This window comes from Hypomesus transpacificus, chromosome 2 (assembly GCF_021917145.1).
Source record: "Hypomesus transpacificus isolate Combined female chromosome 2, fHypTra1, whole genome shotgun sequence".
NCBI lineage: Eukaryota > Metazoa > Chordata > Actinopteri > Osmeriformes > Osmeridae > Hypomesus > Hypomesus transpacificus.
Window position 1 is genome coordinate 9,564,695 of NC_061061.1, and position 25,713 is coordinate 9,590,407.

General features: G+C 42.6%; 3 protein-coding genes across 7 annotated transcripts; 2 read left to right on the forward strand and 1 right to left on the reverse strand.

The window, feature by feature from the left end:
• Positions 1-1,693: 1,693 nt before the first annotated feature.
• Positions 1,694-6,350, reverse strand: si:dkey-23o4.6 (retinol dehydrogenase 12). Its single transcript, XM_047035792.1, has 7 exons — positions 5,982-6,350; positions 5,232-5,366; positions 4,322-4,513; positions 3,093-3,254; positions 2,683-2,802; positions 2,308-2,512; positions 1,694-2,201 (listed from the first exon to the last, which is right to left on the reverse strand). The coding sequence occupies exons 1-7, from the start codon at positions 6,115-6,117 to the stop codon at positions 2,096-2,098; spliced, it is 1,056 nt and encodes a 351-aa protein (XP_046891748.1). The 5' UTR covers positions 6,118-6,350; the 3' UTR covers positions 1,694-2,095.
• A 1,125-nt stretch (positions 6,351-7,475) lies between these two features.
• Positions 7,476-18,387, forward strand: pogzb (pogo transposable element derived with ZNF domain b). Of its 5 annotated transcripts, none has more exons than XM_047040130.1 (19): positions 7,476-7,577; positions 8,206-8,324; positions 8,696-8,770; positions 8,904-9,118; positions 9,295-9,400; positions 9,621-9,923; positions 11,185-11,267; positions 11,600-11,859; positions 11,995-12,149; positions 12,230-12,330; positions 12,454-12,600; positions 12,727-12,861; positions 13,037-13,290; positions 13,392-13,532; positions 13,750-13,809; positions 13,912-14,024; positions 14,395-16,071; positions 16,216-16,252; positions 16,358-18,387. In XM_047040130.1, exons 2-19 carry the CDS (start codon positions 8,213-8,215, stop codon positions 17,976-17,978), a joined length of 5,595 nt encoding a protein of 1,864 aa, XP_046896086.1. In that variant the 5' UTR covers positions 7,476-7,577; positions 8,206-8,212; the 3' UTR covers positions 17,979-18,387. The 5 variants fall into 5 exon arrangements, with proteins under 5 accessions (XP_046896086.1, XP_046896116.1, XP_046896106.1 ...); XM_047040160.1 differs by having other exon boundaries at positions 16,361-18,387; XM_047040150.1 differs by having other exon boundaries at positions 8,699-8,770.
• A 939-nt stretch (positions 18,388-19,326) lies between these two features.
• Positions 19,327-24,006, forward strand: selenbp1 (selenium binding protein 1). Its single transcript, XM_047034162.1, has 12 exons — positions 19,327-19,459; positions 20,129-20,182; positions 20,324-20,436; positions 20,692-20,877; positions 21,199-21,319; positions 21,481-21,663; positions 21,807-21,988; positions 22,090-22,168; positions 22,369-22,490; positions 22,794-22,886; positions 23,058-23,176; positions 23,317-24,006. The coding sequence occupies exons 1-12, from the start codon at positions 19,456-19,458 to the stop codon at positions 23,477-23,479; spliced, it is 1,419 nt and encodes a 472-aa protein (XP_046890118.1). The 5' UTR covers positions 19,327-19,455; the 3' UTR covers positions 23,480-24,006.
• Positions 24,007-25,713: the final 1,707 nt, after the last annotated feature.

Here is a 25,713-nt window from a genome sequence, read left to right on the forward strand (position 1 = left end):
GAGGGAGACATGGGGGAGACATGAGGGAGACATGAGGGAGACATGAGGGAGACATGGGGGAGACATGAGGGAGACATGAGGGAGACATGGGGGAGACATGAGGGAGACATGGGGGAGACATGAGGGAGACATGAGGGAGACATGAGGGAGACATGGGGGAGACATGAGGGAGACATGGGGGAGACATGAGGGAGACATGAGAGAGACATGAGGGAGACATGAGGGAGACATGAGAGAGACATGGCTGAGTTGGGTGAGTGCAGAAGCCAGACAGGAGGTTATAAAAGTAAGCGGTAAGTGGCTAGCTGGTGCCATCCTCATTACCTTCACTAATGCCCCCCCCCAGCCTGATCAATGTTCCCACACCACCAGACTGCATTAGCCCAGAACACATAGGCCTTCTGGGGCTGAGGGAGGGGGAAGAGGGGGAGAGAAGGAAAGAGAGTACTTGCATACAGCTACTCTGAGGGGCTCCGCCCTGGCACTGTCATTGATCTGAGGCCATTATGTGGGCTACTGTCCAGGGTCCTGAATGAAAATATCATACGTTTAGGGTTGAGCAAAGGGGCATTGAGGTCAGCATCTGAATGCCCAACAGCGGATATATAACATAAGAGCTTTTCTATTGTCTCAAGCATCAGCCTGGATAATGAGGTGATACAGTATGTTTTGAGTGGAGCTCAGCGAATTGCATATAGATTTACTGTTGATTGTTTGAGTGTTTTTCCAGTCAGGCAGTCACAGGGAAATTGCATTTTGCCCTGAGCCTGTGTAATTTAATGTACTGTTGAACTGTTTCTCTAAGCAGAACAAACACCCTGTTCACCCGAAAAGCCGATGTAATAGACTTTCCTGGACTTAGACCTATTGGCTTGTAGCTTTCCATACTTAAGATTTGGTTTTAAATAGCAGAGAAGGTTGATCTGTTTGTCTCGCTTTCGGGCATCCTCATACAAGTGGCCAGTATCTCTGAAAAGTATTTTGACAAAGGTTTCTGCAGAGTAAACCCCCCCCTGCTCCACTACCACCACTCATCTTTGACGTGAGCTTTGACCTCTGTCAGCTGTTGCTGGTTAAAAATCGTGACAGGTCAAGCTCCTCAGTTAGGGTGGCCACAGGACCTGGAAGCCTCCGAAGGTGAAAGAGCCTGATCGTTTAACAAGATTAGGGCTTGGGTTCACAGTTCATGGACTTTCCTCTCTTCAGCATGAAGCAGCACAACACTTAGAGCACTACTGCCTCTCTATGGTGCTTGTTGTTCATTATTTCTCACATTTAGTCTTCATGACAGTTTCATCTAAAACCAGTTGAAATTGATGTGTTGATGTGTTAATTTGAACTAATAGTTCAAAGAAATTAAATCACATACTTTGTTTAAAAGTGGTTAATAGGCCGTCAAGTATAAAAATGTCTACTACTTAGTATAATTTTCTGTCTGAGTGAAACATTTTCTGTCTGTTTTGGATATTTTAGTAACATTAAATCTTAACTCGAGGACCTTATTTTCGGGCAAAAATCTTGATGGAAAATATTTGTTTTATTGGCAGACTCTTCTGCCCTCTGGTGGTAAAAACATGACAAATACACAGTATTACAGTCCCTGGACCGGATGTGATTCTACCATAACCTTGGGTCAGCTCCAATAAATTAATCAAGTACACAGATGACCAAAACAGACATTTTAATGGCCATCAACATAATGTAATTTAAATGATCGATTAGTAAACAAATCATTTATTTTCATATGAAATTCTACCAACAATGTCAAAAAGTTTTTTATGGCATCTAACAACCTGATACCCACAAAGATCTCTATAAATTACCTATGTCAAGGCAGCGTTAATCCCGTATTTACAATAAAATGTATATACTATCCCTTATCTGAATCATAACCTGCAATGTAACAAAATTGAAAAATGTCTCACCTGTAGCAATATAGAGGCAAGTGTCACAGAGTCTTCGTTTATATGTAAATTCAGCAATAGTTTACAGTAATCTGGGATTAAAGTAGTGGGTGAGAGGATTGAGATTCAGGTTCCAGTCCTGGCGTGTCAGCTAGAGTTTTTGCGGTACCCTGAGTTGCTTGGGTCAAAGTTCAGTTTTTCTCAGTATATCCCACCAGGCGGGCGCTATCCTCCCAGAGTCTCATGGCCACTACATCATCTCTTCCTTCAAGGGCAGTCTGTTTCACAGCACAATCACTGAAACACACACACCACATTAATTAAATTTGAAGTGAGCACAACTGGACAAATAAACACAACTGGGCAAATTGTGAACACAGCAGGGTATGTGGCAGTAGGTTACCTGAAGTAGCAGCCAGACTGGGGCTCCAGTCCAGGGGTGACAGCACAGTAGATGGAGGTCTGGGCCCCCTGAGCGGGGGTCTTCATCAGGAGCATCGAGGGAGCCGACAGGATGGCCCTCAGCATGGGGAACCAGCTCTCCACGTGACGTCCCAGCTCCGTCTTGATCACCCCCGGGTGCAGACTGTAGGATGTCACCCCCGTCCCTGCCAAGGGAGAGCGATACGGAGATATGGATGTGGGGGCGGGTGACATGTTACAGAGGTGACGTGAGAGAAGAGGGTGGTGACATTGAGGGTTACTGAAGTGAAATTAAAGGAGGTGAAACCAGTTATGGAGATATCCACTAACCAGTGTGTGACGTCTTTGTGTTTACCTTTCATCCTACGGGACAACTCTCTGGAGAAGAGCACATTGGCGAGTTTGCTCTGTCTGTAGCTGACCAGAGAGTTGTATGGCCTCTTGTTGAAGAACAGATCATCAAACTGGATCTTTCCTGGAGCAAACAGAGACTTCATGTCTTCATTTTCAGTAAATCTATTTATAAATAAATTTAAATATTATAATTTTGTCCAATCAGAGGCCCTATCCTCCGCTTTTTAAAAGTTATTTATTTTTCTCCAACATTTGAAAACAATCCTATGTCCATGTGTTCAATGAACAAATACATAATCAGATGTAATCAATTGTTTACATTGGACTACAACATTAGAAATTACGTACAAATGTAGATAGTGTAAAATTCTGTCCCTGTGAATGTTTTAAAAATAAAGTTCATCAAGTTACCCCCTCGGTGTGCAATACTGGACACATTCACCACCCGGCTTGGGGCGGAGCCTTTGAGCTTGTCCAGAAGGATATTGGTCAGCAGGAAGTGCCCCAAGTGATTGACAGCCAGTTGTGTCTCAAAGCCATCCTCTGTTATCCACTTAGGGCACATCATCACACCTGATGAACAGCAGTTACAAGATAAATTCACCATGATCCACATAATCCCCACTGTAAATACAGTAGCTAATCTGATCAATCTACCTGACATTCATCTAAAACATTATGCACCGTACATAATAATTTATAAAGGCAATTTCTTTGGCATAAAACTTTAAAGTCCTCGTACATTCCATGATGTAAACCTGTACGGCACAAAGAAACCAAACGACTAGCGGAGGAGGGTCTAGTCAACGAGCTGAACTATATTTTTAACAGGTTTGATTCACATCCACCCGCAACCAAACCCTCCGCAGCCCTTATTCCACACTGTTGCAAAGGGCCGTTTGCAACCCTAAAGACACTTTCCCCCTTCTCCCTCTCTCCCCACTATTATGCCCACCTCCCCCACTCCTTCCGCCCCATCAATATTCACACAGCAACACAAGGGGCCCACAGGGGGCCCTGTTCACTCTACACATCGGACTACAGATACAACTGTAAGACATGCCATCTGCAGAAGTTAGGGGACAACTCAATTGTTGGATGTGTAAAGGAAGATCACGAAGAGGAGTACAGAGGCCTGGTTGATGACAGGAGTACTTTCAAGAACAGACTCATTCTGTTACAGTACTCAACTGTACTCACTTCAGGAGGTCCTTCCTGCCAGTTGCCATCAGACTGCACAATGGTCTGTGTACTGGATGCTCCGGTCTTTGAGCCAGTGCTGCAGGTACACTTATACTTAGTTTTGACCTCACTATTAGGTCAATGCACACCAGAACTTAGTTTTATTTAGGCAATACTGTGAATTTACTGTGTACACTTGTATGATCACCGTGTATACTTGTATTATCATAGTGTATACTTGTAATGTTACTATGTGTACTTGTATTGTATATACATGATACTAAATACAGGTCAACCTTAACCTAAAGTTACATCTAATCTAGTAAATAATGACTGAGCAACTTCCTCCTTTAAGATGGGCTCATAAGTGTGACTTCCAATAGTATCAAAATTAACCAAAAATCACATTGGTCCCCTGCTTGAAGATTAGGCACACCTTACGTTTTCTTGACACCCACCTGCATTGTTGATTAGTATGTCCAGACGCTCCTCACTGGCGAGGAACTCTCTGGTGAACTCTCTGACGGAGTACAGCGAGGCCAGGTCTAGGTGGCGGACCACAACATTGCCATTTCCTGTGGAACGGCGGATTTCTTCTGCCGCCTTCTCAGCCCGCGTCAAGTCACGGCATGCCATGACCACCCTTGCCCCTGCATCCAAAATAGACCACAACAGCAATAGGTGTTTGATAGTGTTTTCAATTACTCACACATGCACACATACGACTGCATAAACTCTAATACTAACATTAACTCATTCTCTCTCACCCTTCTAAACACACAGTAATCTAACAGAAAACATCCATTCAACTTTACTTATATAATGCAACTTCTTTTCCAAATTTCCACACACACCCCTGACATACTGAGAACACATTCAGGGACACCACCCAATCAAATCCAGGTCCTGCAAGAGGTGCCCCACATCCCTCTCACACGCAAAAACCAACACACCATAATCTGATAGAAATATGGCACAGGACACACATAATCTGATAATCTAGTCATCGAGAAATGGTTTGTCCATTGAGGTTTCTCTCTCAGAGTGCTTTATGGCGATCGCTGATGATAAAATGATTCCAAAGCCAGTTTCATGCTGTTCTCTCTTGGGAGATAATAGCTGAAATCATTAATAACGAATGGATGGTTGTGTTTGGATTGTTCTAGGTAGGGATTTATTGCCTGTTTAGGATAACCCATAATACCATAATCATGTAAATTGTAGGGATGTACATGGTCACATGAACACACACAGAGATATAATCAAAACAATGAAAACAAATGCACACCCACACTCAGATCCACACACACACACCTCTTATAGAGAGTTTGTCTGACGGCCCCATGCTGAGCCTAACCTGTACTGTACCTCGATGGGCCATGTCACGGGACGTCTCCTTTCCGATCCCAGTGTTGGCACCAGTGATGAGCACTGTCTTGCCCTCCAGTCGGACTGAACATCGACACACACCACCAGCTATCCATTTTCTCAATAGAATAAAGCCTTGGGGCAGAGGGTCCACAAACAATGAGGTTGTAAAACGATTGATTTTCTTTCACAGTATCAGTGTCATTGTAGTTACAGTGATTGATTGGTCAGAGCATGGTGTGATGTTTTTATTCAATATAGGTAGACTAAAATGTCTGAGTGGTTTAGTGTACTATATTCATGTGCATGGGCACATGTTGGGTTGAATTTAACTTCAGGAAATGTTAGATGAAATATTGCGTAACATTGTGTGTAAGCACCTATATGTATTGCAAATAACTTTCAAGACCAGTTGTAATATAATAGGCTAAAAATATATTATAAATCAGATATTTTGTATAGCAAAATAACAGCAACCTTTTTTATATTATCGTAAAAAGCTGTAAAAAACACATTAAACCGCAAACAAGCAAACACGGTCAAATACAGAGAATAACAATGCTCCGGAAAAACCTGACCTGGTTTTTACCATCTTTGTACTTTATTTAACATTTTTTGCGATACATTTTTTTCCGTGTGATTGTTTCAGTCCTCGTTGGTCAACATTCTATTAGTAATAAGCTACTTTTGTTGATACTTAGATCATCAGACACCACAACAGACGCGAGAGCCATAAAGGCCATGACTTACAGATCACTGTCACAGCAATGACAGCGCCATACTTCGCCGGTGTAGACAAATCAACTTCATCCCACATATTCTCCGTAGGACCGGACCCACCAGACCACGGGTGGACCGAATACCCTCCGTGGGGATCCCTCCTCATCGAGTGAATCGGTGTTCGTCGGCAACGTTTCGGTCGAATTGAGGCTATGAACAGGTCAAAGAACTTAAACAGGAGCTTTAGCGCCTGTCTTCAGATTACGAAGCGATTACCCCCGATAGTGTGTTATGTGTCCTGGACAATACGCGTCTACAGGCGCACTGATGCTTGCAGAACTGCTATGTTAGCTGGACTGTCTAGCGAATCAATCGAAACATAGGCCTACCATCATTTCAAATGAGTAGGCTATACAGGCACTACATTAATCACTCGGGATATCCGTATCCGATCCGTTAGGGATAAATGCAAATGCTGGACTTAGTAAAACAGAACATAGGATACACATATTATTGTAAGATTTCATAATATTCTAAATGCAGAGGGGGGATGCAATATCTATCTTTTTTTATCCTACTAACTAAAGCAATGCAACTATGTGCTGCCAAATGCATTTAAAGAAAAGTAATTCAAATGCTGGCAAACTAGGGTGAAATAAATGTTGAAAAGCAATTACATTAGAAAATTCACCTGAAGTGTAAAATGCCCTTTGGGAGTTGGAATCAGATCGATTCGTTTTCAAACAGACGACTGATTGAAATTGGGCAAATAGCATAAACCCACGGTATGTAGGTCTACCTACACATAATTAACTTGTATATGTTTTATAAAAGTATTGGATCCAGTTTTTCGACATAGCCTATGGGAAACACTGCGATAGGGGGATAGCACAAAAATAAAGAAAATCAATGTAGGCTAGCTACCATAGTTACGCTTTAAGAAGCTTTCATATGGTAGTAACACAAACCAAGAATGCATAGCCTATTCATAATGTGGTCATAGCTGGTATCCGAACGTGTGCTTCTATTTTATGCCAGTAGAGGCATTAGGGACAATGACAAAGAAAATAGATCAGTTTGTAGCCAACTGTGTTAGCCTACTCAGTCCACACGTGTTGTTTCACGTGTAGCCTAAAGAATCTGTTCAAGCTAGATTTAACATGACCATTTAAGGTTTATCCTAAATTAATTGCTATACATGTAAAATCGTGTTCAAATTGTAATATCATTATTAAGTTGCTACATGTATATCTATCATTACAACCTAAGTAGCTCTAATTCAATATGATTATTTAATTTGTTCAATCTTTTTCAAATGCATGAACCTCCACAGGTAACTGCCAAATGAGTCGTATATTTTTCATAAACATTAGAATTGTTGAGTAGTCTAAAAACTGCCATGTTTCCTGAAACTTCGCACCGCCTTTGACTAGGGTCTTTTGCGTTTAAAACCAATCAGAATAGCCTTTACAAAGCGGAAATGACAACACATGTTGTGTCAACCAATGAGAGCTTCTCAAAGAGCCTATTCCTGCCCCTTTCTCAATCATTTTGCAAATGGGTTCTGCAAATCGCGCTTAGAATTTCTGCGTGTTCTTTAGTTGTCAGATTGGACTGTCCAAACGGGTATGTATACCATGTAAACAGTCCATCGTCTTAATCTGTTAAAATTTGACACGAAATTGATGTTTTTAAATATGTGTATCAAATGCAAATGTTATCACATACTGTCTCCTTGCAGGGACACACAACACGCGATTTTCTTTTGTATCACTGCGCGTTTGTGGAACAATAACCCCGTTTTCCGAAACGGTGGGATTATTACTATTCTGCATTGCGGACACGAACATGTGCATTTATAATTCATATGACTGCAGTTTTATTTGAGCGATTTTATCATTTAGTCTTACCTCAAGCCATATATGCAATGAACTACTTTCTCCCCGCCCCTTTTGAAATTGTCTTGTGGTTATAATGGGAAGTTTGGCGAGTAGCCTATTTCAGAGATTTGGTTCACTTTCAGACAGTTTCTTGCAATAAAGAAAAATAGATGTTGGGTGTTGAAACCCAGCATCCACGTTACAATCTAGCAGTGTTAAGAAACGATGTCTTGTTAACTGAGTAACTGAACAATATGCTAAATAAACGAATTGCCCTAGATCGTTTTTTTATTGCTTGCATGATATCGTAGGCAATTTGTGTTTTTAATTTCCTCATGCAATAGTCAAACAATATATTGACTTGGATTTTCAAGCAGCAACATGGACACTGACTTATTTATGGAGTGTGAGGAAGAGGAATTGGAGCCATGGCAACTGGTTGACGACGATGTGGAAGAAGATGACATGAATATAATGGAGTGTCACGATAACGGTGAGTCAATGCTCAACCATTTCAATGGAGACTTTGCCACACCCATTCTGAGCAGGCACTGGCCACAGTGCAATTGGATGTGTAGTGCAGTTGTAGCCTCTGTGGATATGTCTCTCCTGCCTGCATTTTAAATGTTCAACTTGAAAATGTAGCATGTGTATCAGAATCAGAATCAGAATGGCATTTATTCGCCATGAAAGTTTGCACAGACAAGGAATTTGCTTTGGCAGGAAGGTGCATACAGTAAACATATAGGAATCTTAAATTTAAATATGTGGTCTAACTATACTATACTCTTGTATCAAACAATGCTGCCCTCACACCTTCTCCTGAGACTTCACGTCCCATTGTTTCCTCTGCTACTCCAACAGCAGCACAGCAAACTGTCCTCAGTGCAGGCTGCTCGTCTGTGGGGACCATCAAAACACTGCTCTCCACTACAACGCGTGAGTCAAGTGTTGTACCATTCCAATGGCAGAGAAAATAGTATTGAACCAGTCAGACAGAATGAGTAGTTGCATAGCTTTTGGAAAATGTGACTGTTTCCTTATCTTTTTCGTCTCTTGCTCTGGCTTTCAGCTTCTATGACAGTATCATCGCGACCCAACCCCTCTGCTCCCCTAGTGGCGTCTGCCCCCATGCCGGCTGTTGCTTCTCTGGTGCCAACGGGCATCGCCCAGGGACAACAGCTGTTCCTGACACAAACCTCATCAGGACTGGGCACCATACTGCTGCCCACGGGCAAGCCTGGCACCCACTCATCCATCAACCAGCCCATCTTCTTGACTTCACAGGTAAGGCCCTCCTCCTCAGCTTTAACCCATTCAATTCAGTTCCAGTCAGCAAGTGATTCAAATAAATCACGTCTTTTCAGTCACCATAGATAAAATGCCGTCAGTCGATTTAGTTCTTTTTGGTTTGAGGAAACTTGAAAGATCCTTTTAAAATGTGGATCCTTATCCTCTCACAGGGATTCCCAGTCCAGAATGTGCGGCCTGCACAGAACACAATCAACCCAATGGGCTTTGTGTTGAACATGCCAAATCAGCCTTTTCAGCCTATTACTCTGCTTGCTGGTAATTCAGTGTTGTAAACATATAAGCTTATTATTACAATTTCATTAGGTGCATTTTCACAGTACTGTGTAAAACGTTTTACAAGTAGAGACAGATGTATTGCTTTGGTTTTATATCCTCTGTAAGGTTAAAGATACGAATGGGATTGCAAGATATTTTTCTATACATAAACTATTCTATACATTTCATGTGTGCTGACTATTTCCACCCCATATCCCAGGGTCTCCTGGTGCCCATGTGCTTCGACCTGTGGTAGGGGTGCCCAAGGTAGTCCCTAGGGCCCAGCCTGCCCAGGTGAGACCCCAAATTCAGATCCACCAATTCAGAGCCCCCACTGCTCCTGTGCAACCAAGAACCACCATGGCCATCAATATACCTACCATCAAGATACCTGCCACCCTCACCATCCATACAAGCCAAGCTGGCAATGCGAGCAAGGTTACCTTTGCAACCTCCAATACCACGGACACCCTGTCAACTGCTGCCACCACTACCCTACACCTGAACTCACAGACACAGTCGGGTAAGTTCAATAGAAAAGCTTAAATTTTCGGGTTGTGACTAGGTGGGAAAAAGCCAAGGCCTTAATATACTTCCATTTTGTATGTGTACGTACTGTGAAGCACTGAGACAGACTCACGAGAGAGAAGGTAATCCCTAGGGTGTTTAATAGCACCTTTTGGTGTAAAACAAATACAGTAATAAGGAAGCTGAAAAAGCTGTGTCGGCGTGTCTCTTTCGGTCGCCAAGTCTATAGCCTATGGCCCTCCTGGCTCAATCTTTAGGGTTCTTCTCTCTTTACGGCAAGTCTGTGTAGCAGAAAACATGCCCACATCAACCAACATATCACCCCTTTTTGTCCCCTTTTGTACTCACCAGGAGTGGGGTAGATGAGCAACAGGTGTGCCTCGTTGAGGCTCTCTTCCCCAGCCCAGGAGTAAAGGCCTTGGCTGAGGCTTTGCGTCAGTAACGGGCTGCCAGGCCTATATGGCCGACAAGACCCCCTTGTCACTGTACGCAAACACAACGCAAGCTGCATTGCTTAGAAAATCCACTGCGTACTCAGTCTAAATGCAGGGTTTCCCACAGTACTTTCAGTTAAGGCGGCCGCCTAAGCAACACATAGCGATATCCGCCATGTTCCTCTGTCCTATTTTCTCCTTTCCATTCCAAAACGCCAGTCTCCCTTTTCTGCAGAACGCATTAGTCTATCGCACAAACTATCCCCCCTCCCATTAGTCTATCGTGCAAACTGCTCCCTCCCCCCAAACCTCATCCTACCACCTTAACTAACCCATTTTCTGCGGGAAACCCTGAAATGGATGTTATGTCCACTAGAAGGCAGGTCAGCAACAACATTTTCTACCTGTCCGGACATACATTCCAACTACTTCTGATTTCTACAACAGTAAACATGGTGACAGAGGAGGAGGAGGTGTTGTTAATGTCTTAAGAAGATGACAGAAACAGCGGCAGTGGTGCCAGTTTCTCAAATGCTCTGCCATTGTACTACTACTTGTTTGCTGTTTCTTTTTTTCCATTTTGCTGTCAGAGGATCTTTGGTATACTGCCACACGATCTCTGCTTGTATTGCACCTTGCAAATGCGTACACTTACAGCACAATGGCAGCCATCATGCGTATGTGTACACATACTCAATTTGAAGTCAATGATGGCCTTTACAGAAGGCCTTTGACATAACATGAAAACAACTTAAACTAGGCCTTTAACTCGACTTAAATGCAGTTCTGTCGTCAGCTAACATGCTATTGTTGTTTTTCCAGTTTCTAAATCCTCTCAGCAGATGAAGTGTCCTAGATGTGGAAGCCATTTCAAAATGCAAGCAGCCCTACAAGGACACATGTGTGTAAGGACTTTTAATGCATCTCAATGATTGACATTTATGCAACACCCCGCCCATACACACACACACAAAAGGTTGAAATTGTGTGGAATTGTTATAATTACATATGTATGACGTTACACAATCATATGATTACTGTTAAACTTATGTACACCTAGGCAGAAAACCCTATTTACACTGCAACATTTAGTAAAATGCAGAGAGATGATGGTGTTTGGTCACTGGCATTTCAATATATGGTACTATCTTATGTCTTCTCACTAATCTGGTTGATCAGATGGTTATTAATTCAATTACGTTAAAGGTGCTACTGTATGTGACTTCCCCCTTCCTAGTTCTGCTGTCCAGACATCGTAAACACCACTTACGCCAGTAGCACCACGGTCAACACTCTGGGATCTCCTAGCAGGGTGGTTTCTGCAAACACTTCCCAGGCTCCTGTCAACACTTTGAGTCCCTCGAAGTTGGTCATGAATGTGGAGTGCTTTTACTATGGTACCAAGAAGGGTTATCATGAGCCGGATCCCAACATATATATCAGGAAAACCCCCATGAAGTGCCAAGTCTGCTCCATGACACTCATTGATAACGTTAGGTAAGAGTACTACAGTATTATTATGTTATTATATGTATTATATTTGAGTTCCACACTGCTCATGCTAAGATACTGTTCTGTGTGTGTGTTGTTGGATTTGTGGCTCTTAACCTGTTTTGTCTTTGCCCTTCACAGCATGATGAGCCACATGTGGTTCCACTCAAATCAGGGGTCGCAAAGTAGTCTGTCGAATGCACTCAAGTCCTGCCAGTACTGCTTCCGGCAGTTCTGCTCAACCAAACAGTGGAAATGCCATTTAGACAAAGTCCACAGTCCCATTGAATATCCCTGTAAGTATTAACTGCACATTTTGTGTGCAGAAATATACTTATTGTTGTATTGAAATAAATGAATGTCTCTGTCCTACCAGGCATATGTAAGATTTGTGAGTGGGTGTTTGAGAGTGAGCATGTGTTCCTGAACCACATGAAGGCCACCCACAAACCAGGCGAGATGCCATACATCTGCCAGGTTGGTGAACTTTGACCTCCTTGTACCCTGATCACCAAAATCTGTCAGACCATTTCGAGTTTCGTCCAAAAAAACTAATAACTTCCACAATCTGCCCTCCTCTCCTTCTCCTCGTGTTGACAGGTGTGCGAATACAGCTCATCCTTCTTCTCACATGTGTATAACCACTTCCTGTTGTATCACCGTAAGACAGTCTACTTGCTCTGTGTCTACTGCCTGAAAATTTTCAGGAATGAGACGTCCTACCAACAACACTTTTTGCGCCACCAGGTAAATGACTAAAATGTGTATTTAAAAATGCTGATATTGCAAGAATCATGTGGATCCTTTTATTGAATTGGTTGTGAATGGACCCTAAAACAATCTTTTTTGTTGCTCTTATATTCTTTTCTATAGAATCACAAAGCTTTCCACTGCAACAAATGTCGCCTCCAGTTCATCGTCTTACAGGACCTGATAGAGCACAAGACGCAGCACCACCGCACTGTTTGCAAGCCCAAAGAGTTGGAAGGCTTGCCATCAGGGACTAAAGTGAGTAATGTTGTGGACAGAAATACAATTTCTTGGAATCAGTCATTACCTTTTATGCATTTTTTTATTGGTGCAATTTCTTTGAATATATAAAAAACCATTGCTCACTACTTACTCTACGTTGTGCCGCTTACACCTCAATTGAATTGATCTTACTATTCATGTGCCCCATAAGGTGATCATCAGGGCCCGGCCTGCAAACGAGATCCAAGTTGCCAGGAGGAACCCACTCATGCCTGTTGATCCTGAGTTCCCCCCTTTTCCCATGCAAGAACCTGCCCATCACTACAGCGCCTTGAAACTTCTGAAGTTGAAGTCACCCAAAAAATTGCCATTGTCCATAGAATCTCAGCAGGTCAAAGGCAACCCACACAAAAGAAAATCAGTCAGCAAAATGCTGGATATGCTGACTAAGTTCCAGGACAAAAGGTGATTTTCTTTTGCTGTTGGGACTTTTGGATACAACTTCTTAAGGTGTTTGTGTGTATGCTCTGTCTGTATGAGGTTAGTTGACCGTTCAGCTTTTCCAGTGGCATGCTCCTGGACCAGAGGTGTATGGAGTGTGGAACAGGTGTGGCCAGTTTCCCCGACCACTACCCTACCTCCGTGCGGTGTTTGCTGTGCACCTACAAGACTTGTTGCTCCCGCTCCTATGCTGAACACATGATCGAGTGAGTGTAGAAGTTTCCATCAAAAGTTAATTTTACAACTCTTGCAGCATACAGTTAAGCACATATGAAGTTCTGATCATCATTAATAGGTATAAAACATTTGTGGGAAGTGATTCAGTTTCACTTTAATCTCTGACAGGCATGAGTTTTGACGGCATAAGTTGCGTACGTTAAGTATTTTGAAAAGTTAAATAATTGCAGTTTATCTTGCTTGCAGCAACCATGTACCTCAAACAAACGTCAAGTCTTTTCCTCTGCATAAGAAGCCACCCCCCTGGTAAGATCGGTCATGCTCAGTTTTAATGTCTCTCTCTTTGTATAGGTATGTGTAAAATCTCTCTGCTAAATTACTTGCTTTTTTTTTCCCTTTCTCTCTCAGTTATTTTAAGCTACAGTGTTCTGGGTGTGACTTTTCCTCCCCTACTGGTGACCTTATGGCCAAGCACTTGGTCCAAAACCTAGACCACAAGAAAAGCACATGTGAACGAAAGAGTAAGTGTGCACTCTGAATAATCGACAGTTTGTATTGTTTTGTGTGTGTTTTTCTGTTTTAACAATTTCAACTTAAAAGCACAACCAAAAAGCTTCTCACAGCAGTGATGATGGCATCTCTTACACATTTAGCCGGTTGGTTTGGTAAGGTAAATAAACAGGAACAGTCTTGAATCAAGTGAGGACAATTGTATAATGGGGAATAAATCCTTATTGAAACCTTGTTTATATTAAACAGTTGTGTTATACTTTTGCTATTTGAGAATAGTGTAGAGGCTTCTGAACTTATCAAATCGAGGTTGTGAAATCATGGCAGTCTGAAGCAGAAGAATAACAGCTGGTTTTGTGATTTTCTACCCCCCTTCCTTAGAATATGTGGAGTATGACATTGGATTCTGCCAAGACGAGGAACTAGAAAAGAATGAAGACTTACAGAAGCCTGCTTGGGCTTTAATAGAACACTGGACAAAACCTCTCCCTCCGGGTGTTTACGGTGCCATTACCGAGACCCTTAACTTCACTGGAAACTCTGGCCCTCAACATTCCTTATCTAAGAACAGTGATGCCATAGACTACTTCAACTTGCTTTTCCCCAAGGATCTCATTGAACTCATTGCCTACGAGACCAATGCACATGTCAAGACTTGCCAGTTCCTTGGCTGGCATGACCTTAACTGGATCCCCGTCACGACCCATGATATCAAAGTCTTCATTGGTCTAAGTATCCTTATGGGCCTCGAGAACCTTGCTGAACTACCACATTATTGGTCCTGGAAGCACAATGCAAAATGTGACACCTTTTTCCGAGCCATGACATTCATTCGCTTTCAGCAGATATCTTCTAACATCTGTATGGGGAGTCTCCTGACTGAGGAGCATAGTGGCAATGCCAGCAGTGATAAGTTCCATATTTTCCAGCCCATGCATAACATTTTGGGCCCTGCCATGTGGAACGCCTACCAGCCCAACCAGTGCCTGTCCATAGACCGTGCTCTGCTGCCCAGTCATGAGGACAAAACCAGCTCCACCAAAGGGGACTCCAAGGCTCCACCACAGGTGTGGCTGCTCTGCGACTCCAAGTCAGGCTACTGCCACAGGTTTCTCATTCAGTTGGAGAAGGAGAAAAATATTGATTTGGGGTTCAGTGTCGTCTCCCCACTGGTGGAGGGCCTTCATGAAAAACACCACCAACTCTTCCTGGCCAGTTCCTTGACTTCTGTGCCACTCATGCAGAAGCTTCTAGACCAGGGCATATATTCTTCAAGCTCCTTCCCCACTCAAAGTCCCATCATTCCCAAAGAGATCTGGGAGCAGGGCAGAGTGGAGAAGCCTGGGGACTTCCTGCAAAGGCAGTACGGCCCCCTGTTGGCCACCCGCTGGATGGACACCAAGGAGATGGGCTGCCTGTCCACAAATGCTAAGCCTGGGGAGCCAGACACGGTGTGGAGAAAGTCCCAGACCAAAGTAGGTGAACTAAGCCCCATCAACCGTCCTCTGGCCTTCAGACTCCTCCAGGAGAACATGAGGGGTGTGGATATCTGCAAGCAGCTGTTAGCCTGCAACCCACTCGGAGGCCTGCAGCACAACAAGTACTGGAAAAGTCTTTTTTGCTTCCTGGTTAATTTGAGCATCGTCAATGCATTCATTGTGCTGCGGGAGAGCCGCAAAGACAACCCACCACTGTGGGTGCAGGATGGACTTTTCACCCAGGTCGCCTTTCGCAAGCGCCTAGGAAACCAATTATTGAAGAGCGTCCGGAAACGCACATGGGTCTCTGCTGAGTTTAAAGTGGATACAGTCCAGAAGAAAAAGAGATTGAGGGTTCAGGTGAAAACAGAAGCTTCAACACAACAATTAGATGGAGACGAAAGGAAAAGTGTCAGACACAGGATGGTCAGACTCACCCCTAGGACCAGAAGATGCCGGACCTGCCATCTGAAGAACCTCCGCCACGAGAGCGTGTATGGATGCATCATTTGCAAAATCAACCTTTGCAAGAGGACATCCTGCTTCTGGGAATACCATGGCTACCCACCAAATACTCAAGGTTAGTCACTCCATTTGAAAATGGGTCATTCAAATATGGTTATGAATCATTTTATCATCACTCATTTTTATTCAGCTTATTTTTTATTAATGTATTGTGTGTGATAGCTTTTTTTCTCATAAATGTCCCCTCTTTTTACTACAGGAAACACAAAGGTTGGATTTGTTGAAGATGAAACAAGGTATTGTGTTAAGACACATTTTTACTAATAAGATTATTTTGTTTTAGTCCAAAATTGGGTGTCGTCTGTGGTGATTCTGATTTCTTATACTTTTTTTTATCATAGCAGAAGCAATCAGTGGGTCACTTCAGACCAGGAGGATGACATAGACCTGGGAATGGCCCCAGTTGAGGAGATGGACTCGGATACCGATGATGATAGTCAGTTTGAGGTCATTGGCGAGGAGACAAGTCATCAAAGAGAATCTAAACCTCCATTATTGCTGCCCATGCCAGCAGAGCCCCCTGATGAAACTCAAACAGAGCTGCCGGTGGTTAAAGACAATGTAGATGTGCTCTCAGCTCGCCAGCTAAGGATAGCTCTATTTGCCCTATGTAGTGGAATAAGCCTCGCCTCAGCAGACTTCTCCACCCAACCCCAGCTCATCCAAAAATGGCTGTCAGACAAAAGGAGGCAACTAATGCACGATAGCAAGGAACAAGACAGAGGTAAGGCAGCAGAGAGTCTTGTGGAATGGGTCTTATCCCAGCGTGAGCTGCAACTGCCTGTCAATGAGAGTAACCTCTTCCACAAGGCCTCGGAGTTCCACAAACAGGGCAGCGGCTCCTTTCGTATCTCCTACGACTGGGCAGTGGGCTTCATGCTGCAGCATAAACTGGGTCTGCGTCCCCCAGGCAGGGCCCCTACAGTCAGCCTCAGCCTGCCACGCTCCATGGAGAACGACATCAGTGATTTCACCAAGTTCACCTCAAGAGTAATCCATGTCCACAAGATACCCCACACGGCCATAGCAGCCATGGATGAGCTGTATGTCTTTGTGGACTTCAAGTGGCTTGCAGACGAGACCAAGGTGGAGAAGCATGCAGCCCTTTGTATGGTTGGGAGTGGGGATCCTCTGTTCACTATTTACCTGGCTGCACTTGCAGATGGCACTTTGCTGCCCACCTTGGTCCTCACAAAGGAGCCGCTCCCTGACTCGGTCCCATCTAACCATGTCATACTGGTAGCGAAGCAAGAGTGCATGACCAGGGAAGATGACTTAGATCTATGGCTATCTCGGGTGTGGCAGCAGCACATGCCAGAAAAGAGCCATAGCAATAAAGCCATGCTAATCCTTGATGGCCATCGCGAGCACGTGTCTGACCACTTTCTGGGCACCCTCAGTGACTGCTGTACACTGCCGGCAGTTGTTCCTACCGGTTGTACCAGCCGTGTTCAGCCTGTAGAGATGTGCATACGACCGATACTGCAACGCTTCCTGATTGCCCGCTGGGCCCAGCTGGCAACTGAGGATGGGCTGACAGGGGCTTCATGCAAAGATGTTGTTCAGCTGCTGACAAATTGGCTAGTGGAGGCTCTATCCTGCTTAGCTGATCAGCCCGAACTGGTCTGGAAATCCTTCCTCATTACTGGGCTGCTCACTGAGCAGAAGAACCATGAGACCATTCAGAGCCTGGAAAATACCCAGTCCATGCTGTTGACTACCCTGACAGGAGTCCTGGTGGGGCCAGAGTTGGCTGCATTTGAGCAAGAGGATGAAGAGGATACACACAGTGAAGAAAGGGATTTAGTTGGGAAGGTGGATCATGTCTTACCACAGCCCCTTGTGGAAACGGATATGGACAAAATTGAAGTTGGGGAGGACATGGATGAGGAAGATGTCGAAAAAACTGATGATGAAGATGAGGATGTAATAGAGGATGAGGACAAGATGGATGAGGATTAGGTGAAGGTATGACGATAACCATTTAGATTGCAGTTGAGGACAAAACTGGGCGATGGTCAGTATAGTAAAACAATTTGGTAAGGTGAAGTACCTACCACACAGCCCTAACAGCGTCCACCGTAATAAAAAAAATATTGTTTTCCTCTCCGGGTCCTACTCTGCAACACTTTTTTCTAACTGAATCTGTTTCTCAAGGTTATTGGTCAATGTGCCATTGGACACCCAAAAAAACAGACTCCATATGGACCCCATGCAAGTCTTGCTATTATTTAATGTAATTTTGGGTCAAAAGTTTGAAATGTCACTCAAACTTAATCTGTTGACGTGTGATAAATCCTAAAAAGTATATTGCTTGAACCTGGCTGTTAATATTTGTAGATGCGGTTTCACTTTTAATAAAGTATAACGCAGTTGACATACGTCTTCATGTTATTTTATGTTATTTATCATTCCCTCATTGAGATGCCCGCAACAACAGGCCTATGTTTGAATCAAATTCGCTGTTGGATCACCATGTGACGTCTTCCTTTCAGATTTAATTTAACATCAGACGACATTGCGTCTAATGCTGGGTACAAGATAATCGGTCTGATTTTGGGCCGATTCCCCCCTTCCGATAATCCTATAGGTAATGTCCCAACAATCCTTGCGATTGTCCCGATTATCTACAGATTATTTTATCAGATTTTCGCTTGGTGTGATGTGTGTTAAGAGTGACCATGCAAACTTGCTCGGAAGAACGTCGGATCTGCCCCGATCGCAAACATGTTGAATATTTACGATCAGAAATCTGTGTGGGGGGAACCCCGAGGACAAACACCACCACACACTATAGGAGCAACAGTTCAATCTAGGATTTGTCCTCATGTTTGTGGTATCTCACATTTTGAAAATCTTAAAATATTTAAAAAATATTTTAGTGTGTACTCAGCATAACGTAATTTATCAGCAATAACACAACTGTGCATATCAAGTAGGCCTATCGCTGTTGACTGACTTCCCATCCAATCAGTCAAGTTAGAAAACGGCACTGGAATTTTTTGTAGGCTACTATTTTTCCATTGGCTGAACAACAGAAATTCATAACTTTTGATTGGATTGGCAAGACGCTGCCATGAATAAATGTGGAATAAAACCTTTGGCCCAGAATAGAAGAAGGATGTCGTTCAATGCAAAAGTGCGGTTTTGATTCATTGTCAAATATTTATCTCGGGAAAGTAGAGGGAACCAGCCGCGGACCCTATCAAATCATGTCAGCTGGAGAAAAGGCAGTCGACAAAAAGTCTTCTCGTATGATGTAGGATTTAAGTTGCCAAAACACGCCCCTATCTCCTTGGCCTAATTTTTACATTAACCACACCTCATAAACGTCCTCTCAAACAGCTTCTACAAAAGTCACAACATATCCATTTTCTCACTGAATGACACTGAGATCAGTTACGGACTGAACTTTGAACCTGCTTGAAGTAACTGCGGGATGGGTTAGTAGGCTATAGGCATTTGCCTGATTACTTCTACTTTGTTGTTAACGTAATAACTTAATCATTATGCATTTGTGCATGCATTAGTGGTTGTTAGGATTTTATGCAAAGAAATTGTAGGCAAGTTCTTAATGGTAGAATGCGTAAATTAACTTTAGCATATCTTTCCCCCAGCTGCAAACGGTTTAGAAACTACGAATACTTCTTCTCAGACTCGTTCATTTGGTTTTGAACTGTGCAGCGAAAGTTACTCTAAACGCAATACATTTTTATATGGTTTGAACAAATGTAAAAATATGTGGACATCTGTCCAAAGTTCGCGAGATTTATAAATGTGCTATAGAAGTTTGCTATAGTTTTACACCGAGATTACAACATAAAAGCCACTGCTGTAATAGGCTACAATATGAAGTAGTCTATATTATGCACTAGCCTACTTACTGAGGCTTAATAATTGATGGAAAGGCAAACATTAATATTCAAACAATGTATCGTTTAAATGATAGACACAATGTTATTGCAACATATTTTTAGGGAGAATGTTAAAATATTGTAAAATATACAACATATTCACTTCAATTTGGGGACTAACTGAGAAACTGGGCTTATCTATTTGCAAACTTTCGACTGGAGTGAGAAAAACAGCTGTTTTCCTGTTTATCTTTACAGCCAAGCGCCCATGTTGTGGTCCTGGCTACAAGAGCCCCCTGGATGCCATGAAGGGTGAGTGAAAAAACCCTGCACTTGTAGGTCGCACTACTGAGACCACTAAAGGCTTGAGTTAATTGCATATTGAAATTGACAAAGTTTTAAGATATTGGCAGAATATGAGAATGTTTAGTTATCATGGGTCTTCTGAAATAGGGCCTCGGGAGAAGATTGTGTATTTGCCTTGCATCTATCGTAACACAGACATCGAGAAACCAGATTACCTGGCCACAGTAGATGTGGATCCCAAGTCCACCACCTACTGTCAGGTACTAAAGTTTGTGATTTACATGCAACACTTTTCAAGCCTTTGGACATAATGCCCTGTGATTGTCAGTTTGTGTTGTGACTGATGATGCATTTTCCGTTTTGAGTCTGTAGAAGGAATCTTTAGTTACTTTTGAAATATATTACAGTTTAAGTCACTTTTTGCATGAAAAAGTATGCAAATAGAACTAAAAACAAACAAGTAATTAACCAGAAACTATAAAGTGTTTAGTGCCCTTGTGGATGCCCCCTGGCAGGTCATCCACAGGCTGCCCATGCCCAACAGGAAGGATGAGCTCCACCACTCTGGCTGGAACGCCTGCAGCAGCTGTTTCAGTGACTCCTCTAAGAGGCGCAATCGCCTCATCCTGCCTGCTCTCATCTCCTCGCGGATCTATGTTGTGGATGTGGGAACAACCCCCCGTGCTCCACGAATGCACAAGGTAACAAGTCAGACATTGTTTGGGTTTATGTTTGGCTTGTACTTTTATGTCTGTTTTTTAGAATTCTAATGGTATTGATAGTGCATGCACACTTGCATGCATAATTATTTCTGATTTTCTCACAACCGAAAAGAATAAAAACTAAAACTTCAAATCTTCTTGGCAACATTTTTGCCTTTTTTATCCACTTTGAATTCTACACATACTGTGTTGAGAAAGTATATACATATATTTATACATATATTTATTTTTTCAGTTCCGATAATAGCTTTTCCCCAATCCAAAGTAATGTAATCTAAAACAGTTACTGTGCTCCCCTAGGTAGTGGAGCCCACAGAACTTTTCTGGAAGTGTAACTTGGCCAACCCCCACACTACACATTGCTTGGCCAATGGCCAGATCATGATCAGCTGCATCGGAGACCCCTCTGGCAATGGCAAAGGTAGGAGACCCATCAGGAGAAGGGATCTTTTGACTCTATATGGAAAAAGCATTACCACTTTATATCAGTGAGGTCAATCCATATACAAATCAGACAGCAGTGAATCCAAAAGGAACCAACACCCTTATTACCTAATGAGGTGTATGTGCTGTTGCTCCCAGGAGGATTTGCCTTGCTGGACGGTGAAACGTTTGAAGTGGTGGGTAACTGGGAACTTCCTGGGGAGGCTGCACCTTTTGGCTACGACTTCTGGTACCAACCTAGACACAATGTCATGATGAGCAGTGAGTGGGCCGCTCCCAAAGCTCTCGCCAACGGCTTCAACCCGGAACATGTCAAAGAAGGTGCATGAATTCAAGGGGTCTGTTTAAAGTTGGGAAGTAGGCCAACCATGTGAAATATGAGAATACCAGTGTGAACACAAGAGACAGAATACAATCAAATAAAGCTGTGACCAAATATTGACTTACTAAATGTGTTTGTGTAGGTCACTATGGCTCTTCCATCCACGTGTGGGACTGGACCACCCATAAGAAGCTGCAGACCCTGGACCTGGGGGAGGAGGGCTTGGTCCCCCTCGAGATCCGTTTCCTGCATGACCCTGCTGCTGCCGAGGGCTATGTGGGCTGTGCTCTATCAAGTACCGTCTTCCACTTCTTCAGGACTGAGGTGAGTGAGTGCAGCACAGTTCACATGTCAGATCACTCAAAAGGGAACTACGCCACTAAATGAATAGATACACATTTTATATTTATGTTTTCTATATTAAGAAAGGGGACTGGGATGCAGAGAAGGTCATCAAGGTTCCCAGCAAGAAAGTGGAAGGATGGGTCTTACCTGAAATGCCAGGTGTGTGTGTGTGTGCACGCGTGCATACCAGATTTAGTTGCAGGAAGGCAATTTTGTACTAGAGTTCATTGGTTTATCACAGGTTCAAAACTCTTTGATATATAGTTAATAATCAGCAGCACCAGAGATGGTAGTGTAGATGTGTGATTTGTTAACCTATTAAATGCTGTTTGACTAAGTCTACGATCGGTCTGTTTCAGGTCTGATTACAGATATCCTGATCTCTCTTGATGACCGCTTCATGTACTTCAGTAATTGGCTGCATGGAGATGTAAGACAGTATGACATCACAGACAGGATGAACCCTCGTATGACTGGCCAGGTGACATTATGTTTTATAAACTCTAGAATACCTCACTATGAACATAGAATACCAAACAACATGCTAAATACATTTCATACAAAAACGTTCGAAATGACGACTTAATAATAATTTAACAGTTATTGGAGTTAAAATGTTGAATTGGTGTGGTGAAACTGGACTGTGATGCTGTACAATAAGTTTAAGATTGTAAGCAAGTAGTTGTGATTATGACATTTTCCCCAGGCAAATTTATAAACACTGGTTAAGTTATGATTGTCGGACAATTTGCATCTTTTCTTTGTTGTTTCATGTTGTTTCCAGGTCTTTCTGGGTGGCAGCATCTTGAACGACGGGCCAGTCAAAGTCCTGGAGGATCCAGAGGACCAGAGCCAGCCTGCTCCACGCATCATCAAGGTCTGTATCTTTATATAATATAAGTCTTTTTTGTGTGTGTCGCTAAAGATGATAAATAGCTGTGGTAAAATATGTAACTTACTGTATGTGTTTCCAGGATATTATATGCCATAGGTAGCAGGGTAACATTTCTGACATGTGTGTGTGTGTGTACACGTTTGTGTAAATCAGGGGAAAAGGGTGCAGGGGAGCCCACAGATGTTACAGCTGAGTCTGGATGGGAAGAGGCTATATGTGACCACATCTCTCTACAGCGCATGGGACAAGCAGTTCTACCCCAAAATGATTAAGTAAGACCCTCTATATTGTGTGTACCACCTAATATTAAAACCCAGTTATTCTACTATTTACTTTCTACATGCATTTCAGATTTAGGTTGAATCTGATCAAAATACAAAACATCTGTCTCTTTGTCTCTCCCTTTCTGTAGGGAGGGCTCTGTTATGATGCAGATGGACGTAGACACAGCCAATGGTGGCCTCAAGCTTAACAAAAACTTCCTGGTTGACTTTGGGAAAGAACCTGGAGGTCCTGTGTTAGCCCACGAGCTCCGATACCCCGGTGGAGACTGCACCTCTGACATTTGGTTGTAATAGGCGTAACCACCCCAGATTGTTACGGTGGCCTCTATTTACCAAATCTCTTGAAAAGGGTAGAGGGTGTGATAGGAGAAGCTTAATAGAAACTTCCAAGCTGGGTAGGGTAGCCTGTCTGTTTCAGCCATGATTCGTACAGCCACTATTCTAGGGCCGCTTCATATATATATATATATATATATATATATATATATATATATCTTGCTTCGAGCATACATTCCAAGTAACCGTGTAATACGTGTTGTAGCCCATGTCTCCACCAGGAAATACTGAGTGAATATGAACATGACACACTCATGTAAACGTGTCTTTTGTAGTTGTATGACAGGTCACAAAGAGCTGTTTCATGAAAATCAAATGAATGATGTGACTAAAGCAAACATGTTTTCTTTTTTCAAAGCACTTATAACTACAGCTGACTTTCTATATAATCAATTAGTGCATATTTTAACTGTGGTCTAATTGTCATTTGAAGGAAACTGGTTATTTTGCAATGTTTAATAAAAGGGTTGCAGCTGATATTTCTGAATGTCAAAACATTTGTTGCTAGGCTCTAGGCCACCTCTTGGCTTTTTGCTCACTCATTTGAATATCTCAGTTTGCTCAGAGGAGTGGATGAGTCGGTAGACAGTTTTTTAAAATGTTGCAGAGAAAATGGAGATAAAAGAATAATGTTACAGTTTTTTTTAAACAACTTCAAATGACTTCCATATGGTGTACAGGTTCTTGCATTGAGAATACTGTTGCTATCCACCCCATATCTTAAACATGTAACACATTTATGTGAAGTAAGAAGTTCTGATACAGATCTCACCAGTGCATAGTAATGCAACTTTAGAGAGAATATGAGCTACAATATCAAACTGAAGAGAATGAATGATCCCTAACACTTAAGATAAAGTAAAGTACTGCCCCCCAACAGCCAGAGAGACACAGCCACGGATTTTCATAATCAAGGCCAGGTTGCATCCTTTGATAAAATATTAATAATAAAATATCAAGGTTTCATTGAAATTTGTGGCTGCTTGTGGTCTGCTGTCTTAACAGGAATGAGCTGGGCACATTATTATGGACACCTTATTCTGTCTTTTGTTGGCCTCCTCTGCCTTTGACCTGTGCTCTCGGCAGTGCTTCTTCTCAGCATGATTAGGGAATGTATTGCAATATGGTGACATGCCTGGAAAGCATTGGGAGGAACTCTCTGTCACTTTCTCTGAAACACACACACAGACAGGTTGCACTTAAATTTTGCACTAAGCCTACACATGTTGTGCTTGTTGTGTCTAACTTTCTGACCGACAGGTTAAGCAAGCATGTTGGAACTACAGACACTTTAGTAGACATACAGCAACAGTGGTCATCTGTCATTGTGCAAGAGTATGCTGACCTCTGATCTTGTAAATAGGATTTCCTAATACTACTTTCTGGGAACCTGCATTGGTCTTTTATGTCAGATTACCCACAGTTTAGACCCATGTTAGAACGTTGACAATCAAAAGGGGTCCAAATATTTCAACGCTACTGTACAACTTTACAGCCCTGACAACTGCTGTCCTGGCTTCCTTTGTACCATGCCAGTGCATAACAATCCCAAAGATGTTTTCTTATGTCAAGGAACTAATAATACATCGCTCTCAAGGCTTAAATCTCCTATTAGCCTTCAAAAGACCATAAACGTTAAATATCACAAAACCACAAGTTTTTTGAAACCGGATTTAATGTTAGAACCTTTGATGCCACTAATTCTTATCCTGATTAATGTGTAGACAACAAGATACACGTGGTGGCACTGGCTTTGAATTGATGAACCATTACAAAACACTGAACTGGGATTCAGAAATGATTCATGTTTTGGTTGTTCTTTCATTAGAATACATTTACGCTTCTCCTTTTATATTTTCAGTGAGATCTCACCTCTCAATTCTCTCACTTCATTTCACATCTCGCTCTGTCCCTTCCTTCAGTGTTTGATATAACAGTAGGTACTTGATGAAACTTTGTTCTAGTTCTTAGTCCTGGTCTCATAAAAAAAAATGGGGGATGGAAAAATGGAGCTGAGCTGTCTGTCTGTGTACCTGGACAAGCAATGATATGTGCGTGTGCAGTGTGAGGCAGACTACACCTGTACTAGGAATTAGTTGCTAAATAGTTAGGGTCTATTCATTCCTTCTTACAAAAATTGTTTGTGCCCCTACCTGGCACCTGACTGTGAACTAGCCTACTCTCACTAT

Bases quoted from the DNA above. Each gene is read 5' to 3' on its own strand.
- selenbp1 (XM_047034162.1), top strand. The intron at 21,664-21,806 runs GTGCATGAATTC...GTGTTTGTGTAG, and splicing joins CCCGGAACATGTCAAAGAAG to GTCACTATGGCTCTTCCATC. The intron at 23,177-23,316 runs GTAAGACCCTCT...CCCTTTCTGTAG, and splicing joins TTCTACCCCAAAATGATTAA to GGAGGGCTCTGTTATGATGC.
- si:dkey-23o4.6 (XM_047035792.1), bottom strand. From the start codon at position 6,117: ATGAGGAGGGATCCCCACGGAGGGTATTCGGTCCACCCGTGGTCTGGT. The intron at 5,367-5,981 runs GTAAGTCATGGC...CTCTGCCCCAAG, and splicing joins CATTGCTGTGACAGTGATCT to GCTTTATTCTATTGAGAAAA. The intron at 2,803-3,092 runs GTAACTTGATGA...TGTTTGCTCCAG, and splicing joins CAGTATTGCACACCGAGGGG to GAAAGATCCAGTTTGATGAT.
- pogzb (XM_047040130.1), top strand. From the start codon at position 8,213: ATGGACACTGACTTATTTATGGAGTGTGAGGAAGAGGAATTGGAGCCA. The intron at 8,325-8,695 runs GTGAGTCAATGC...CTACTCCAACAG, and splicing joins AATGGAGTGTCACGATAACG to CAGCACAGCAAACTGTCCTC. The intron at 16,072-16,215 runs GTTAGTCACTCC...TTTTTACTACAG, and splicing joins CTACCCACCAAATACTCAAG to GAAACACAAAGGTTGGATTT.